This window comes from Zingiber officinale, chromosome 2B (genome assembly GCF_018446385.1).
Source record: "Zingiber officinale cultivar Zhangliang chromosome 2B, Zo_v1.1, whole genome shotgun sequence".
Classification (NCBI taxonomy): Eukaryota; Viridiplantae; Streptophyta; class Magnoliopsida; order Zingiberales; family Zingiberaceae; genus Zingiber; species Zingiber officinale.
The window spans coordinates 75,044,980-75,062,481 of NC_055989.1; the positions used below are offsets into that span (position 1 = coordinate 75,044,980).

The 17,502-nt window shown below is 41.9% G+C and overlaps 2 protein-coding genes across 5 annotated transcripts; one reads left to right on the plus strand and one right to left on the minus strand.

Moving 5' to 3' along the window:
• Nucleotides 1–364: 364 nt before the first annotated feature.
• On the plus strand, nt 365–3,264 carry LOC122045911 (probable serine/threonine-protein kinase PBL7). Its single transcript, XM_042606339.1, has 5 exons — nt 365–935; nt 1,005–1,171; nt 1,250–1,439; nt 2,222–2,610; nt 2,686–3,264. The coding sequence occupies exons 1-5, from the start codon at nt 827–829 to the stop codon at nt 2,995–2,997; spliced, it is 1,167 nt and encodes a 388-aa protein (XP_042462273.1). The 5' UTR covers nt 365–826; the 3' UTR covers nt 2,998–3,264.
• Nucleotides 3,265–3,688: 424 nt separating this feature from the next.
• LOC122045912 (thiol-disulfide oxidoreductase LTO1-like) lies at nt 3,689–9,402 on the minus strand. 4 transcript variants are annotated; one of them, XM_042606342.1, is made up of 8 exons: nt 8,918–9,164; nt 6,835–8,293; nt 6,219–6,356; nt 5,531–6,084; nt 4,670–5,424; nt 4,483–4,600; nt 4,208–4,404; nt 3,689–4,045 (listed from the first exon to the last, which is right to left on the minus strand). In XM_042606342.1, the coding sequence occupies exons 5-8, from the start codon at nt 5,307–5,309 to the stop codon at nt 3,963–3,965; spliced, it is 1,038 nt and encodes a 345-aa protein (XP_042462276.1). In that variant the 5' UTR covers nt 5,310–5,424; nt 5,531–6,084; nt 6,219–6,356; nt 6,835–8,293; nt 8,918–9,164; the 3' UTR covers nt 3,689–3,962. The 4 variants fall into 4 exon arrangements, with proteins under 4 accessions (XP_042462276.1, XP_042462275.1, XP_042462277.1 ...); XM_042606341.1 differs by having other exon boundaries at nt 5,505–6,084; XM_042606343.1 differs by having other exon boundaries at nt 4,670–6,084.
• Between the last annotated feature and the right edge of the window lie 8,100 nt (nt 9,403–17,502).

Sequence of the window (17,502 nt, forward strand, 5' to 3'; positions counted from 1 at the left end):
ACGGGAAAAACGAAGCAGTAAAAGGTCAGGAAAAGGGGCAATAAATCATTTTATAAAAATGTCACTTTGCCCCATCATTGTGTATACTTTTTACTTTGCACCCCAGAGTTTGAAAAATAATAGACAGAAAATTTTCAAAAGACTCACTGCATACAATTTGAACACTTAAACATTCAATTAGTATCTCAATTAGATAGTATATGATAAATAGGCATATTAAATAGAAAGAAAAAGCGAAGATGGAAAATCCAAAATAAATGGAGTAGAATGTAATTTTCTAAACTCTAAGCAGTACGAAGTGAATTTTTCTCTGAAAAATCGCGAAGATTAAAAAAAAGGCAAAAAGGAAAAGCGCTTCATTGAATGCGCCGTGTCGCCTCTCTCACTTCGCCTCCAGTGCGGCTGCTTCTCCTCTGCGACGGAGAGGAAGAAGACAACAAGAAGAGCAGATAAGTCTTTGCTGTCGTTGTTCGAGCGTCTCCGCCGCGTTCCCTCCTCTCCTCCATTCTCGGGATCGCCTCCTCCCTTGTCGTTTTCCCCTCCCAAACCCTTGTCGTTGTTGCCACAGGTCGAATTTCGCACCAATCTCTGATTTCGTTTCTGAATGTTCATCCGTCTGGATTTGGAGCCTTCCCTTGTAAAGCAAAAAGTGATCTTTTGTTTGATACTGCGGCAAAGAAAGGGTTTCGGGGAGGGGGAAGGGGAAATTGCAGCAGTTCCCTCCTGTTTCCCTTGGATTTGATGGCAATGTAAGTTTTCTGGTGGAATCATATCTGCCTTGAGGGATCTTGTTATCGAATCTAGGGATTGTGAAATTTGGGAGTAGATGAGTTGCTTCCCTTGTTTATGTCGTCGCAAGAGGGAGTCGAGCAGCTCCAGGATAGATAACAGCGACGGCGTCCAATCCAGCTCGGGACTCCATGGCGAATCCTCAGGTTGGTTTCTACGCTTACTCTTCCATTGATGCTTTTCATTGCCTTGAATGAATTTCTCTTGGGGTTTAGAGAGTAGGAACCGGTTGCAGCCATCAATGGGCGAGGAGAAGAGCAACTCTGCTCGGAGCTTCACTTTCCGAGAGCTCGCCGTCGCCACTCAGAATTTCAAAGAAGCCAATTTGCTCGGCGAAGGGGGATTCGGAAAAGTCTACAAGGGGCGGCTCCATTCCAACCAGGCAAATCTCATACCCATTATTCAAAGTAAAGTCTTTAGCTTGTTCCTATGGTAAAGTACTCTTCTTGTGGATGAGCAGGTGGTAGCCATTAAGCAGCTAAACCGAGATGGACTTCAGGGGAACAAAGAGTTCCTGGTGGAGGTTCTCATGCTCATAGTTCTTCGCCATCCCAACCTTGTGAGCTTGATTGGCTACTGCGCCGACGGCGATGAAAGGCTCTTGATTTATGAGTACATGCCAAAAGGCAGCTTGGAAGATCATTTGTTTGGTAATTCCCTCCCTCCATAGGATCATATCGAAGCACAAAGCATTCAATATGTTAGCTAAACATATAAAGATATAATCTTAGTCAAATGCATACGTAACCTTATGTCTATATTTTAGATACAAATAGTAGTTCATATGTTAAGTCTATCAATACATGCAGTGATTCGAAGTACAAACCGAGATAACACTTTTCTCCGTAAAGTATTGGCATTGATGTTCTTAGGGTAAAAGAACTACGACAATTTCAAACGAGATGATTTCAAAATTTGGGGGATGTAGATATCGTGCAACTATCAGAAAATATGCACATTTTGATGAAAAGAGGTTGAGGTTTCCATAAACTAGGGATTTAGCAAACTTGCATAGTTCATAATATGTTTCAGGTCTCTTAGTCATTCGACCTGATACCTCTCGATTCAGAGAGGAAATGCTCGTTTCATTTTGAGTCTCCCAATTTCGGTCTCTACTAATTGGATAATGGGCTAAGCGAAGGGGAGCTTTATGGAGAAAGGAGAAAAAAGTCAGACTAGTAGCTAAAGGCTTTACTAAAACCTATGCGATAGATTAAGAGGAAGCCTTTGCCCCGGTAGCCAAGATTCAGTTAGATGTTCCATGATGTCTTTACTAAAACCTATACAATCCATATATTTGTTCTATTTTGGGTTGTAGTTATTTTCTCCAAAAAAGTTTGTGACTAATGCTTCACTTTTTGTGCATTACTATTGTGTTTGTTTTTTATCGTTACCTCTTTTTTTTCCATTCATTTTGAATGTTACATCTCAGATCCTCCCGGCAAGCCACCTCTCGATTGGAACACACGGATAAAGATTGCTGTAGGAGTTGCCAAAGGATTGACATATTTACATGATGTTGTAAATCCACCTGTCATTTACCGCGACATGAAGGCTGCAAATGTGTTATTAGACGATGAATTTAATCCGAAACTCTCCGACTTTGGACTTGCAAAACTAGGACCTGTTGGGGACAACACACATGTTTCCACAAGGGTGATGGGGACATACGGCTATTGTGCTCCTGATTATGCGATGAGCGGTAAATTAACTCTTAAATCCGATGTCTATAGCTTTGGGGTACTTCTATTGGAGCTTATCACCGGACGACATGTTTATGATTCTTCGAAATCTGCTTTTGAACAAAAACTACTGACGTGGGTATGTGCTTTCGATTAAGTGCATTATGATGGAGGATTATCTATGATAATGATTTGTTTGTTCTGTTTCTTTCAGGCAAGACCTTTCCTCAGCGACAGAAGGAAATTCCACCGGTTGGCTGATCCCTTGCTCCAAGGCTGCTATCCGCCGCGATCCTTCCATCAATTGGTGGTGATCACCACAATGTGTCTTCAAGAGCAGCCGCACGTTCGACCTATAATTGCTGATGTGGTCGTCGCTCTCAATCATGTCGCGTCTCAACCATACATATTCGAGTCTGTGTCCACGAGGACTAGCTCCCCGCCACCACCATCATCGCCTTCGCCTTCAGTTACGCCATCGAGAGATCGCAATGGCAGAAGAGGCTTAGGGTTCAGGCATGTATAGCAGAGTCATGAGCTACTGGGCTATCCACACAACATTGCGCGAACACCAAAAACATTTTGTTGGGCATGGTCCTCACCTCACACAGAATGAGTGTTCGGTCACTGTTTCACACCGATAATAAGATCATCGTGTATCTAGTAGCTAGTCTTTGTATTGGACAAGTAGTTAAAGCAAGATGGGCATTGCTTCGCTACCATTGCTTCTGTTCGATTCAGGGTTTTGTAGCAAATTCTATCTCAATAAATATATTCGAGTGGTTTCTTGCTTTGTCGATATTGACGAGTAAAGAAGAGAGAAACGAAATGGGAAAGAACTTTGTGAATATTTTCAAATGCATCACACAAATCTTACACTTCCAAATGAAGCCTATTGTTCGCTCAATGAGAAATAGTCGTTTCATAAGCTCAATGCTACTTGGTGAAGAAGTTTAAAAGAAAAGGCACTTATCAATGTGACAAAGTCGCTACCCTACTTACCAACAAGAACTCACACATCTCATTGGAATAAGAAATAGTCATCTCATAAACTCAATGCTACTTCGTGAAGGAGTCTAAATGACGATACATTGAAGGTCTTCAAAGCTTATTCAAACAACTAAAAGAGAAGACACTTATCAACGTGACAAAGCACTCGCACAAGAAATAGTCGTCTCTCGTAAACTCAATGCGACTTCGCGAAGGAGTCTAGAAAATGATAAATCAAAGACTCTTAAAGTTTATTCAAACAACTAAAAGAAAAGGCACTTATCAATGTGACAAAGCACTCGCTACCCTACTTACCAACAAGAACTCACACATCTCATTGGAATAAGAAATAGTCATCTCGTAAACTCAATGTTACTTCGTGAAGGAGCCTCCACGATAAATCTCGATACATTGAAGGTCCTCAATTTATTCATGTAACTAAAAGAAAAGGCACTTGACCGAGCGCTTATTACCCTAATTACCGACGAGAACTCACACATCTCATTGGAAACAAATATAGAGGATATGTAGCACAAGAAGAGCAACACCACTCCACTTGACTCCTTTCAAGCTCATTCCTCCATCTGCATCAATTTAGATGGAATGTTTAACAAGCTCTATATGTTTAGTAACCTATTCGATTCCACAAACCATAGAGTTTCATAACGAGTAAAATTGGGATAGTGAAAGGGTATTTTTGGAAAGAAATTGCAGATGTAATAAATAATAAAGCAGGTATTTTATACCGTTGCAATCTGTTCTGGTGACGGTGGCGTTGGTGGTCAAGACGCTAACGGCGGCGGAGCTGTTGGTGTATCCGGCGTAGGCGCAAGTGTTGGCGGTGCAGCCGGAGGTCGAGGTGGTGTTGCCGATGAAAAAGTTGGGTCGGCATGTGGCCGGCGACGGGCACACGGAGCTTACTCCGGATTGAGAGCACTCCAATCTGTGTATGGAGGTTGAATTAGTTAAACAGAGAACGATGTATGTGTGCGATCGAGAAGCTTAAGGTGAAGAAAGTGACCGGTAGGTGGCGGCGCTGCAGGAGCAGGCGACGCAGCCGCCAGCGGTGGGGACGTAGCTGTGGTTGGCGAGGCGGAGGCCGTAGTCGAGGGAGGTGTTGGAGATGGAAGAAGAGCAAGCTGCAAGGTGTTCAAAGTGAGAAGAAGGGAAACTCTAAAGGGGCAAAATGAAAATTTTGTACCACCGACCGCGGAGGGGCACGTCGAGGATCTGATAGGCCTGCAGCTGCGTCGGGTCGAGGTTGCCGTTGAGGGAAATGATCGTCTCCGGCGTCGTCCCGAACTCGGTCGCGATCGCGTCCACCGAGCTCCCGGGATCCACCATGTGCGCCAGGTGCACCGTCTCCTCCCCGCCCACCTCGTCGCAGCTGCACGGCAGCGGGATCCACAGGCTCTGCCCCACCTCGATGTTGTTCGCGTTCGGCAGCCCGTTCACCGCCGCGATATCCTGGTACGTCGTCAGGTTCCCAAACCACACCGCCGTGATGTTTAGCAGCCCCACGTCGCCGGCCTGGACCGTGTACAACGGAGTCCGGTCCGACCTTCCCGTCCCGTTGAGGCAACGACAGCGGATCGGGACGAGAACTAGCGCTCCGGACTGGACGGCGCCGACGGAGGGGGTGCCGGCAGGGTGGTCGTTGGCGCCGAGGAGGGAAGGGAGGTCGACCTGGAAGAGGTCGGCGATGGCGCCGTAGGTGGTGAGGGTCGAGGGATGGAAGCCAACGAGGGAGCGGCACGTGGCGTTGGAGTTGCAGGTGAAGGTGGCGGTGGCAGTGGAGGTCGCCGCGAGGCCGACGACGAGGAGGAGCAGAGCCATCGTCCTCGTCATCCTTTCGCTACTCCTCTCTCTCTCAGCTTTCGATCTTTGTACTGTAAGTCTCCTTGGGTCCAATGACCAGCAAATCTCATTGGGTCCAATGACCAGCAAATCTCATGTTATTAGTCTGTCAGTAATTTATTTTCTCCGTATTAATTCTGGACGAAGTATTAATTCTGGACGAATTATTATTAGAAATAAACGTACCCATCTTTTACCACAATTTGTACTACCTGTAGAAGAACCAAAGCCGTGGATTCGACACGTGTGTCGTGATGGATTCAAAACAGTCCGTCGGATGAAATGGAGGAAAAAAACCCACAGTGATGGCGACTTGTCTCGACTGCCAATGTGAAGAGTTGACCACAGAATACACCAAAAAAAAAAAAAAAAAAACATGACTTAGGAATTGACTTTTCCAATTGACGTGTTTGAATATTTATAGATAGAGACGGAAGGGACCCTAAATTCTTCTAAATGTCTGCAAGTTGCGTGTAAGGAAAGTGTTTCCTTTTTTTGTGCTCGAACCACTTTGAAGTGGGGACAGACTGAATACAAAATTTCTTCCATTCCCATCATCAAAATCTTCAACCATCAAGTTATTCGACAGATAATATACGAAAGTCCTATAATAAAATGATTTTCAGATGATCGCAGAAGATTACAAATTATAGGATTATCATTTGGCTATCTAACTTATCGATAAGGATTAAGATGGACTAAACTCATCTGCAACGAATTCTGATGCCTCTGCGAGGGTTTGCAAATCCTGCTCCCCGCTAAGGATCTGCAAAGATAACTGAACCCTTTGTAGGTTTGTTTGTTTGTTCGAAAGAAAAATATATCGAAGAAATTATATTTACTCAATCTCTTATAGTTTAGGACTCATGGCTAACCGTGAAAGAAGTGATAATTTCTCACCTCGCCCTTGATAACCCATGTAGGAAAGCCTTGGATTCCGACGGATGAACATTCTGAAGCCATGGTTCTTCCCTTGCCGGCACCATTAGGGAAGCACTCGACATAGTCCAATACTTTTGTAGCTTCACTTCCGAACATCTGCAATAGACGACAGTCACTGTATAGATTCACAGACAGGAAGGTGTTTAAAGTAAGAATTCTTTTTGTTTTTCCGAGCCGGAGTTACAGTCTCTGACTATTGGCAACACAGAGCTGATGGAATAAAAAAGTTCAATGAGTCTTATGCTTCTTCACTACAGCCTCGACGAACAATAGCAGCAGGTAGCGAGACAACAGCAAGTAGATTTAGAACTTCGTGAAGAACTAACTCTGTTTCAGTTGCAAATAATATGTGCAAACATTTTTGGCAAACAATGAAAAAATCATGTGCGAGTTTAGTTTTCATTATCGAATTGACCATCATTGTGCATGATGATCCTGCAAATACAGGGATTACGAAAACTTAATTTGACCATCAAATTTGACTACTTCACTGTTACACCATCCTATTGCACTTTCTCAAATTTTTCATGCAAAATAAGTTTCTTTGAGAAAAGATATTGCGATACAAAGTTACCTGTTTTTGTTCGTTACAGTGGGAACACCAGAAAGCCCCATACATCTTTGCCCCTATGGAACGGAGGTGTTTTGCGAGAGACAGAGCCAAAGGTGTTGACTGATTAGTTATCTCAGTTTCATATGGCTCCAAAGTAATGTCACTTAATCTGCCAAAAAAAAAACAAAGGGAAAAGAAAGAAAGAGCATATAAAGCAGTATTTGTATATCCAAAGAATCTAATCATAGATAAGTTAAAGTGAAATATTAACTCACAAAAGAACCCAAAACTTGTAGATGAAAAGAGATGTGTGGCATCTGGCACGGTCAAGGAGCGGTTCTATCTAGGCAACTAGGTGAACGTACTTATATTCATATGACACTCATGTTATTTGTGCCATATCTTACCATATTGTCGCACCAACTTATCCTTTGTAAAATTCTCAGTGTGAATGATTTGTAGCATTTTTTTTTCTAGATTTTAAGCCTTCTTTAACTAGGTAGGATTAGGAAGGACAGTAATTCAGATAGTGTTCAAACAGAGCAATCTGCACAGTTAAGATAATAGTATTCTTATGAACCAGGATTCAGACCCTTTCGATCTAGGACTAGAAGTATTTTCTAAGGATTTAAGTCTACTTGTGTGTATATGTACCTCATGCTTAAGGAAATACATATTTTAACAGATGGAATAGTCGAGATCCTATGTTTCAAGAGTAATCATGAGGTACACATACAGTCAGACAACAGATATGCACGATGATATACATATTTTTGCGACAACACATGACATTTATCGTAATCGCATTGGCATCTACATCAAGTTGCTACTTATTGGACTGAAAGTAAAAAATGTGCTTCAAATTCACAATATGTTGCTCTGCTGATTGCAGAATAGGCAATTGGATATCAGATGTGGCCTTTACAATGGATCCATAAACTAGATGAATCCAATGCATAAGGACTGTAAAGTTTGAACATGTACCTAGTTTCATTATTTTGAGCTTGAGACAACATTTTTTCTGCTAACCATAAAGCCACTGATCTTAGTTGGATCCTACCAGATCATTAGTCATCAATCATCAGTCCACAGTAGGGTCGATATGTTAGTGATGCAGCAGATCAATTCCTATTGGGAATTCATTAAACAGAAAATAAACATAATGCTCTTCATCGGGATTATGAGTCCTATGACTAAAACAATATTCGAAATATTTACTGAAGTTTACTTGGCAAAGAACTACGTTGATGATTACAAAGATCTAACCGGCCAATATTAAATATACGAACATAAGGGGCATTAAATAAGAGAATACCAGAAATTTTGAGAAGAATGCAGATAATAGTTCTAAAATGGTCAAAACTCACGCAGGTTGTTGAGTATCAGCCATACTGTATGTATTTGTTAAAGCCACAACCACGACACCAGCAATGGCCAACTGTAGACCAATCCCATTTCTGACCTCTTCAAAGCCAATGTCCTAGGAGAGAGCAATATGGAACTCATCATTTTATATATTTTGGATTGGGAATTTTTCATCGAAGAACATTGCTTAAACCAGACCTTTAAAGTGATGAAAAATAAGCTGAAAGATAGAAGGGCTGAGAGTAGACAATAAGAACAGGTTGTTCCAGCAAACTTTGTGCTTAGAATATAAAGAAAATAGGCACTCGCTGTTGCCATTGAAGTGGTGGTCACAAGTAAAATGAAGCGAATATCATTTTCACCTAGTCCAGAAATTAAATTCTTTCCAGACTGTTGCAAGGAAAGCAATGCAACTGATCCATATGCCAACATGCCAAGCAAGGGAAGAGGCAAACCTGGCATATGAAAAAAAGGAAGAAATAATGAATTCTAGTTGAAACAAGTAGAACAGCAAAATTGTTTAGGAATAACTCAAAAGTAGTTTCTGAAAAGAAATAAAAAATGTTATTTTAGTTATGATAACCTAAAGACATAATGGCAGATCAAAATACGAATGAGCATGCGTAATCCAGTCCTCCAATTTCATCTAGTTTTTTCCTTTGATCAAACACTACAAGTAGAAAATGTTGAATGAGCAACCAAAAAATGCAGACGAATTTATCAGCAAAAAAAAGCCTACCGAAAATGAAGGAGTAATCACTGTTGAGAACACCTCCGCAGCTTCCGCCTCCGACAGGACAGAAGGCCTCGGCGCCAGTGAACTTCACGTAGGTGAGATACGCGGTCTCCAGAAACCCTAAGGCCCCAAGTCCAGCTCTCAAAGTGCTCGTCGGAACGCCCAAATCAGAAGGCTTCGGCGGAGGCTCAGGTTCCTCCTGAGGGGAAAGCTCCGCCCGGAACCTAACCTGCCCCGGCATTCCCGATCTCTGCATCGTGGTCAGCGCGCACAGAATCAAATTGTGAAGCTCCCAGCTTGGTGGATGGAATAGTCAAGAAGGAAGGACGTAGAGAGACCTGGAGGCGCGTCAAGAAGCGGCCGGCGGGGCGGCGGAGCGGCAGGCGGAAGACGACGAGGGCGGCGGATGTACTCGCCATCGGAATCGTTCCGATGCGGAAACCTCAGTAATCTCCTACTGGTGGCCGTGGACTCTTTCACTTTTTCTGAAATTCTCCTTGTACTTCTGAAATTTAAAAGTTACTCTTTTATTTTTATAATTATTAAAATATAATAATATTATATATATATATATATATTACTATTTTATTAAAAATCTTCCTCCTTTACTAACTAACTTTGGTGAAGTCTAAAATGAATTTATATTAATATCCTTTTTTCTATTCACACTAGAAATAATTCCAAGATTTATTAGTAATTCCACAAGCGAAACAATCAGTGATCTAGGTTCGAGACTCAGTTGTAACGCATTATTATGAATTTTTCTCATCATTAATTTTCTCTAGTTGTTTTATATATATAAAAAAATTAGTTCTCTTTAGTTCCACATTTTAAAATTGACAACACTATGATAAAAAAAGTTTCTATAAATATTTTAGGCCGACAATGTTAAAAAATATACTTTTCTTAGTTTTTTTTTACTAAGATAAGTATAATATTAAATTAAATTAATTTTTTTCCTAAGGAAATCCGTTATAGTAGTTTGTTGGAGGGATTCTCTAGCGTCACGCTTGCACTATTGCAAGGGTCTGACGAATCTTACCCAAATAATTAATTCTTCATTCTGAACATATGTGTGACACTCGAAAATCCAAACAATTCAAATTTTCAAAGACCCAAATAATTCGGATTTTCAAAAGTAGGTACTTTACCCTAATGACTCTACTATTTTAATACTAAAATACTTTAATTAATATAATTTCATTATAAAGGATCAATGTGATTTCAATATATTATATTATACACGCGACGCGTGTGCACGATCACTATATATATATATATATATATATATATATATATATAATTCTGATATGTTACGCGTCACGCAGCATATCCGTTTTCTTTATTTTTTAATTAATCGTTTTTTTAATTATCCTTTTTAAGATTTTGAATTAAAAATTTTTAACATTTTTTTATATAAATCAGTCCCCTAAACATATTACAATACTCTATAAATACTTAAATTTATTATATTTTTAATTTTTCTTTTAACTAAATATTATAATTCAATTGAGAAGTCTAAACCCTAGAGATAAAATCTTTAAAAAATAATAGCTTAAAAATTATAACCCAATTGAGAACCCTGAACCTATAAATAAAATCTAAAAAAATATTTTAATTAATCTTTTAATTCAAAATTAAAAAAACAATATCTATTATTTTTTAGATTTTGAATTAAAAAAAATCAAAATTAAAAAATTAAAAGAAACAATTAAAAATTTAAAATCAGGAAATGTTAAAAAGAATAATTAAAAAAATGATTAATTAAAAAAAAGAAAACGGATATGCTGCGCGACGCGCACAGTCGCGCACTGTAGTGTCGCGCAGTATATCAATATATATATATATATATATAGACACACAGAGTTCCTATCATGTGGGTCCTATTCTTCTGTTTCGTGCGGTTTGCTGATGTGACAAGTTCCATGTCATTATCTGTTGCGATGAGAAATTGTGGCAACTTTTGATGCTTTTGATGTGCAGAAATTCATTCCTCGCATTTTCCTCTTCGCAGAACCCTAGTCGTCGCTTCTCCCTCTCCGAATCGCCTCTCTTGCCCAAGCATTCCATCCTTGTGAATGCTAGCCGAAGCGCCGCCTTCCTCCTTCCTCTCCTCGCATTCCCTAGACGAAGCACATCCACCTCCCTCTCATGCAACGATGCTTCTGTGCTCTCTCACCAAATCTAGGATGTCAGCTCTACTGCAGTTAGTTTGCTACAGAAACGCCGAAGCAATGTCTCCCCAACTCTTATCCATTTCTCGCGTCTCACTGCTTGCATATAAAGCTCCTGTGCTTCTGTTATTTTCTTTTTAGAAATTGCATGATTTATGTTGCTTTAGAAATTACATGATTTGTTCAATCAAATTTAGAGTTTAGAAATTACATGTCTAGTTAATTGGAACAATTGTTTATTCTAAAATAAGTTATAGCTTTTATTTATTTATTTATTTATCTATTGTCAAATATAATGTGAGGGCCCCCAAAAATGAAAGAAAATAGAGTTGATGATCAAAATTTCATTCCCCAAGTTACAGATGATCAAAGCCAAAAATTGGAATGAAATTCTCATCTATAGAGGATGCATATTCATTCTATAACCAATATGCACAAGAAGCCGAATTTAGTTCAAGGAATAGCACGAGCAGGAAAAACAAGATGACAAATGAGGTGACGTGGAAATAAATTATATGCTTTAAAGAAGGGCATACAGATCGAATGCGGAACAATAAACATCCAAATCCTATTTAACTAACAAGGGAAAAAGCACGTGGCACAGTTACAGCAGGTTGTAAGTCAAGTATTGCATTTATCAAGAAACAGACGAAATCGGATTGGGTTGTCTGTAACTTCATAGAAGCCCATAATCATTCGCTCTCGACTCCATCAAAGGTGCATTTGCTACGCTCATATCGTAGTGTTTCGGTAGCCAAGAAAGCATTGATAAAATAGTTTTTAGAGACCAATGTACCAACTTGTTAACAAATACGTTTATTAGAGATAGAGTATGGAGGCATAAATTGATATTAGAAACTTTGAAAGAAATCTAAAGGATGAACAAAAGGGTATTGATGCTGAAACACCGATCGAGTTTTTTACATCCGAGCAAGAGAAGAATTCAGTTTTTTTCTTTAACTACAAGATTGATTCAGATAACAGATTTAGTAGGTATTTTTGTGCTAATCATGTATCAAGAAGGGTATACAGTGTATTTGATAATGCAATTATATTTGATATGATATATAACAACAATAAATATGGTTTGATTTTGGCACCATTTATAGGAGTTAATCATCATCATCAGACAATTCTTTTTGGTTGTGGATTTCTCAGTGATGAGAAAATTGAGTCTTTTGTTTGGTTTCTTACAAAGTTCTTAGAAGTTATGCCTAAAGGTGCACCAAACATTATCATCACTGATCAGGATCCTACTATGACAAAATCTATTGCACTTGCTTTCCCTCAAACAGCGCATCGATATTGTTTGTGGCATATATTAAACAAATTCCCAAATAAATTAGACCCTTTGACTTTTCGAAATCACTATCAAAGCATAAAGAATGTCATTGCAAATTCTACAACACCTGATGATTTTGAGAAGTCATGCGAAGAGACTATCGAGGATACTAACTTAGAGAAAAATGATTGGTTATCCTTGATGTATGAATTGCGACACAAATGGGTCTCCGCATATTTTAGGTGGCGTTTGGTTCTCTCCTAGGAATCAGAATGGGAATGAATATCATAATGTTGTGGAATGGGAATGAGTATGAGCTTGGGTATCATTCTTAAAAATAATGTTTGGTTAGTTGAATATTTCAATCAGAATGAACCTCAATTTTCCTTTTTACCCTTAGAGGAAAATAAGAGAAAAAATTAGATGAAAGAGAAAGTTGAATGTGAGAGAAACATATGATGAGAGAAAAAGTGTGATGGGAAAATGGAGAGAGAGAAAGTGTGATTAGAAAAAATGAGGAGAGAGAGCGTGCTAAGAGAGATTGAGAAGAGAAAAAGTATGATAAGAGAGAAAATGTGCTTAGAGAGAAAGAATAATAGAAAAAAAATAAAAAATAGAGAAAGTGTGATAAGAGAAAATGAGAGATTGAGGAGAGAAAATATGATGAGAAAATGTGATGAGAGAGAAAGTGTGATGGGAAAAATGACGAGAGAGAAAGTATGATGAGAGAAAATGAGGAAAGAGAGTGTGATGGAAGAGAATGAAGAGAGAGAAAGTGTGATGAGAGAAAATATAGAGAGAGTATGGTAAGAGAGATTGAGAAGAGAGAAAGTATGATGAGAGAGAAACTATGATGAAAAAATGAGAAGAGAATGAAGAGAGAGAAAATAATGAAAGTGTGTGTATGTGATGAGAGAGAATATAGAGAGAAAATTATAGAGAATGTGTGATGAGAGAGAATGAAGAGAGAGAAAATATGTTGAGAGAGGAAGTGTGATGATAGAATGAGGAGAGAGAAAGTATGATGAGAGAGAACAAGGAGAGAAAGTGAAATGAAAGAAAAATTGAACAAATATATTAAGGGTATTTTCGTCTAAAACTTAATTCTCATTCTCATTCCATTAAAAACCCAAGGGAGGGGTGAGTTTCATCCATACCCAAGTTTTTGAGTTTCATTCAAAAATCTTGATTCAATTCCCATCAACCAAACATAAGGTTTGGGAATGAATCCATTCTCTCATTCCCAAACCTCTAAACCAAACGCCACCTTAGTCATGTATTTTCTACAAGAATGTCAAGTAGACAAAGATTTAAAGGCTCACATACATTTTTCAAGAAATATGTCTCAAATAAGAATTCATTAATAGATTTTATCACATGTTTTAATTGTAAGTACCCCGTGATATTTTTGATGTGATTAACCAAGTCAAGTTAGGTCTTGTTGTTATTTTGATGCTTTGTGTCTAAGTGTGCAGGAACTTAGGAGCGCAGGAAGTTGAATGAAAGATGCAGCTAGTGAGAAGGATGACACGGGAGAGAGCCGACAGGCTCGGTGCATCAGAGGGACAAGGTGTTGCAAAAGAGTACGCTGGCAGACGAGAAGGAGATGCGTGATATTTTTGAGGGACGAGAAGCCGGAGCGGAAGACTGCTCAAAGGCCAAAAAATGGGTTTGGGTGAGCCCTATTCCGGATGGCCGAAATCACCCAAGTGAGTGGAGATTGAGCGAAAGACTCGGACCAGAGTTTTATTTGAAACTCCACGTGTCACATTCCGTTGCGATGGGGATAAAACTTTATCCCCCTCCAAGCGCCTGGAACCCTTCTAGGCGCCCCGACTAGGACTATAAATACAGCTCTAGTCCCATTAGTGAAAAACAACACTTGTAAATCATTCCTTTCTTGTTCTACAACTGTTTGTGAGTCATCAACGTTGTAAGAAACTACTCCGTCCAAAGGAGATCTTCATAGTGCGCTTCTCTTGCCTTGGATTAACAATCCTCTAATTGCAACCAAGTAATTCATTTTGCTTCTTTTTCTTTCTCTAATTAATTAGTTTCTTTTTATGCAAGTGTTAGTTAATTAAGCTGTAAAGCTCAAGAAGGGTTTGCGTTTTATTTTTGCAGTGCTATTCACCCCTCTCTAACTGACCGCCAAGGGTCCTACAAGCGGTATTAGAGTAAGGCTCGTTTTAGAAGGACTAACCGTCGACCAAATCAAAATCAATGGTCGGACCAAGCCTTGTCCCACCAAAGTTCGAGAGGGAGTTCGCGCACTAGAAATGCCGAACAGAGGTATTTCTAAAAATTGATTTTGAAATTCTTTTAATTATTAAATACGGTGATCCTGTTCGAGCGCTGAGTCGACGGATGCTGGGGGTGTGGCACGCTCCGCTATCTCCGGCCGCCGATGAATATCTCCGATGGACCTGCAAAGAAGCCGAGCCAGGAGGGGTTTCCCGGCGACGGTCCTCCGACGCTCAAGTCAGGCAACGAGAAATGAGAGAGACAGCGTAACTGTGGCTACAGTGAGGATTGCGCATACCTTTCTCGACGTCTGAGGGTCCTTATATAGGACCACGGGGAGGCGTGGACACGCTTCTAGATGCGTGCACGCTTCCCCAAACATACCTTAACGAGCACATGTCAGAAAAGTATCCCTGACTCCATTCCGCAATCGTCCGAGCATATCCCGGATGTGACGGTGGAAGCTTCCACCGTATGATCCTGTGTACGGCTCGGCCGCCAACCCTGCTGCATGTCGGCGGCAGATGTCTCGAGGATGATGTTATCCCCTGTCTCCTTTGTCCTCTTACGGTTCCTGTCTATTCCAGGGCCGAGCGGTTCGGCTGCTCGGCAGGCATATCACTTCTGCCCCGGTTGTAGGTATCGGTCCGACCGGGAGGACTCCCAGTCGTATGCTCGGATGAGACTGCTCCTGCCTGTCTTTGTTGCCTTGTGCCCCGGCCGAATGGACAGCCCGCTCGGCCCTGAAACCTTTTTACCTTGAGCATCGGAAACCCGACCCCTAGTCGGGATGTCTTTCATTCGGCTTGGGGGATTCCCGGCCGGTCGGCCCTCTCAGTCCGGTCGGTCAGGTCTCAGGGTTGAATCTCTTCACCTTTGACCTCCACGTGTCGTTGACCTTCCGCCAACGACGGTCCCCCGTCCTTACTACCGGATCACATGCCTCCCCCTCAAGTCTAGTCGAAGGAGGCGCTAAGTCCGACTGACTGGACTGCCAGTTGGCCGGAGTGACACCGCTCTGCCACTTTCTAGAATGTTCCCCCTCACGGCCGCTCGGCCTCTTACTGCTCCTGGCTTTGCAACCTTGTCGACGGTCAACGCTGACACCCTTCGGATCTCCTCGAAATTCGTATAAATCCTCTCCATTAAGACCGAGCACGCGCGCTGTGCGCCGTAATGGCGCTCATTAAATGCGCCCCTGTGGCATAATGCCACGTGGCGCCTCCACTGGCGTCATCGTACGGCTTGTCGATGTGTCCAAGGGGACATCGACGGTTTGAAATGAATAGCCCGATGTGGGCCTTGGTTCCTGTGACCTGCATCCGACGGTCGAGGTCGATCGGGCCCGACCTTATAAAGCCTTCACCTTCTTCCTCCGCCGCACCTTTGCCTTCACGTGTCCCGCAGCCTTCTTCGGTGCTTCAGCGCTCCGGCGACTCCGATTTTCCGTTCTCCGACGATTCCCCACCTCCTTCCTTCGTTCCTCCGCTTCTTTGTAAGGTTCTTCCGCCTTTCTTCCTTTGATTCCTGTGTTTTCTTCGCGCTCTTGGTCGCGTTTCATCTTTTGGTTACTGCTTTGTTCCTCTTCTCACGTGCTCATTTGCTTTCCCTTTCGATTTCTGCTTCCTCCATTGCTTTGGCGATGGCAAGCTCCTCTCAGCCCGCGGACCCGGCTCTCGGCCCATGGTATACCACCATGGAGTCGCAGTTCGATTGGCGTGATGCTGAGAGCCTGTTTAACGCTTTTGATATCCCTTCCGATTTTGAACTGATTTTAGCTTCACCTTCCTCTCGGCCGCATAAACCACCGAGCGACGCCTTTTATCTTTTTCGCGACCAATTCGTAGCTGGTCTGCGGTTTCCCCTCCACCCCTTCATCGTTGAAGTTTGCAACTTTTTTGGCATTCCGCTCGCCCAATTGGTTCCCAACACTTTTCGCCTCCTGTGCGGAGTTGTGGTCTTATTTAAGATACACAACATTCCCCTCCGCCCGGAGGTCTTCTATTATTTTTATTATCCCAAGCAATCCGAGCCAGACACTTATCTGTTTCAAGCTCGGCCCAGCTTAGTCTTTTTTGATAAACTGCCATCTTCCAACAAACATTGGAAAGAGAACTTTTTCTACCTTCGTGTTCCCGGGCGACTCCCCTTCCGTATGAAATGGCAGGTCGGACCGCCTATCTCTCCCGAGCTGAAGAAGTTTAAGACCCGACTGGACTATCTTCAAGCAGCGAATCTGCTAGCCGGTCTGAAGCTCGACATCAACAAGCTCCTACCTGAAGGAGTGATGTACATATTTGGTTTGAGTCCGAGCCGGACCTCCCTTCCGAGCAGCTTTGGTAAGAACTTCACTTGTACATTTGCCTTGAGTTCTAACTGATTTCCTTCTCTTTTCTTTGCAGCGAATATCGTAATGGAGTCCGTGCTGTTCGAAATTTTGAAGAAGAAAGCGGCCGAGCTCGAAGTGGCAGCGACCAAGGAAATGGAGCAATTGGGCATTGCTCTGGTCGGCTCTCACGAGGATGAGAGTGAAGCGCAGGCAGGGGAGTCGGCCGCTCAGGCTTCACTTATGGATGCGGCTGGCAATGCAACTCCTAGCAAGGAACGGTCCGTTCGGGAGGAAGATTCCGAACCGGAGGATGAGCTTCCGCTCGACAGGAAAAGACGGCGAGTTGAGAAGCCTCTCCACTCGGCAACCTCCGCGGTGCAAGCGTCTGAGTGGATAGCCACAGCCTCTCAACGCGGAAAAGCACCATCGGTGGAGGCGCTCTCCTCCGACCGGACTCCCTCTCAGCTGGATGCGCCTGCTGCGCCAATCGAAGCGATGCCGGTTAGCTCCCTTCCTCCCGCACCACGCCGAGTCCTCCGCTCGGGCATTTTGTCCACAT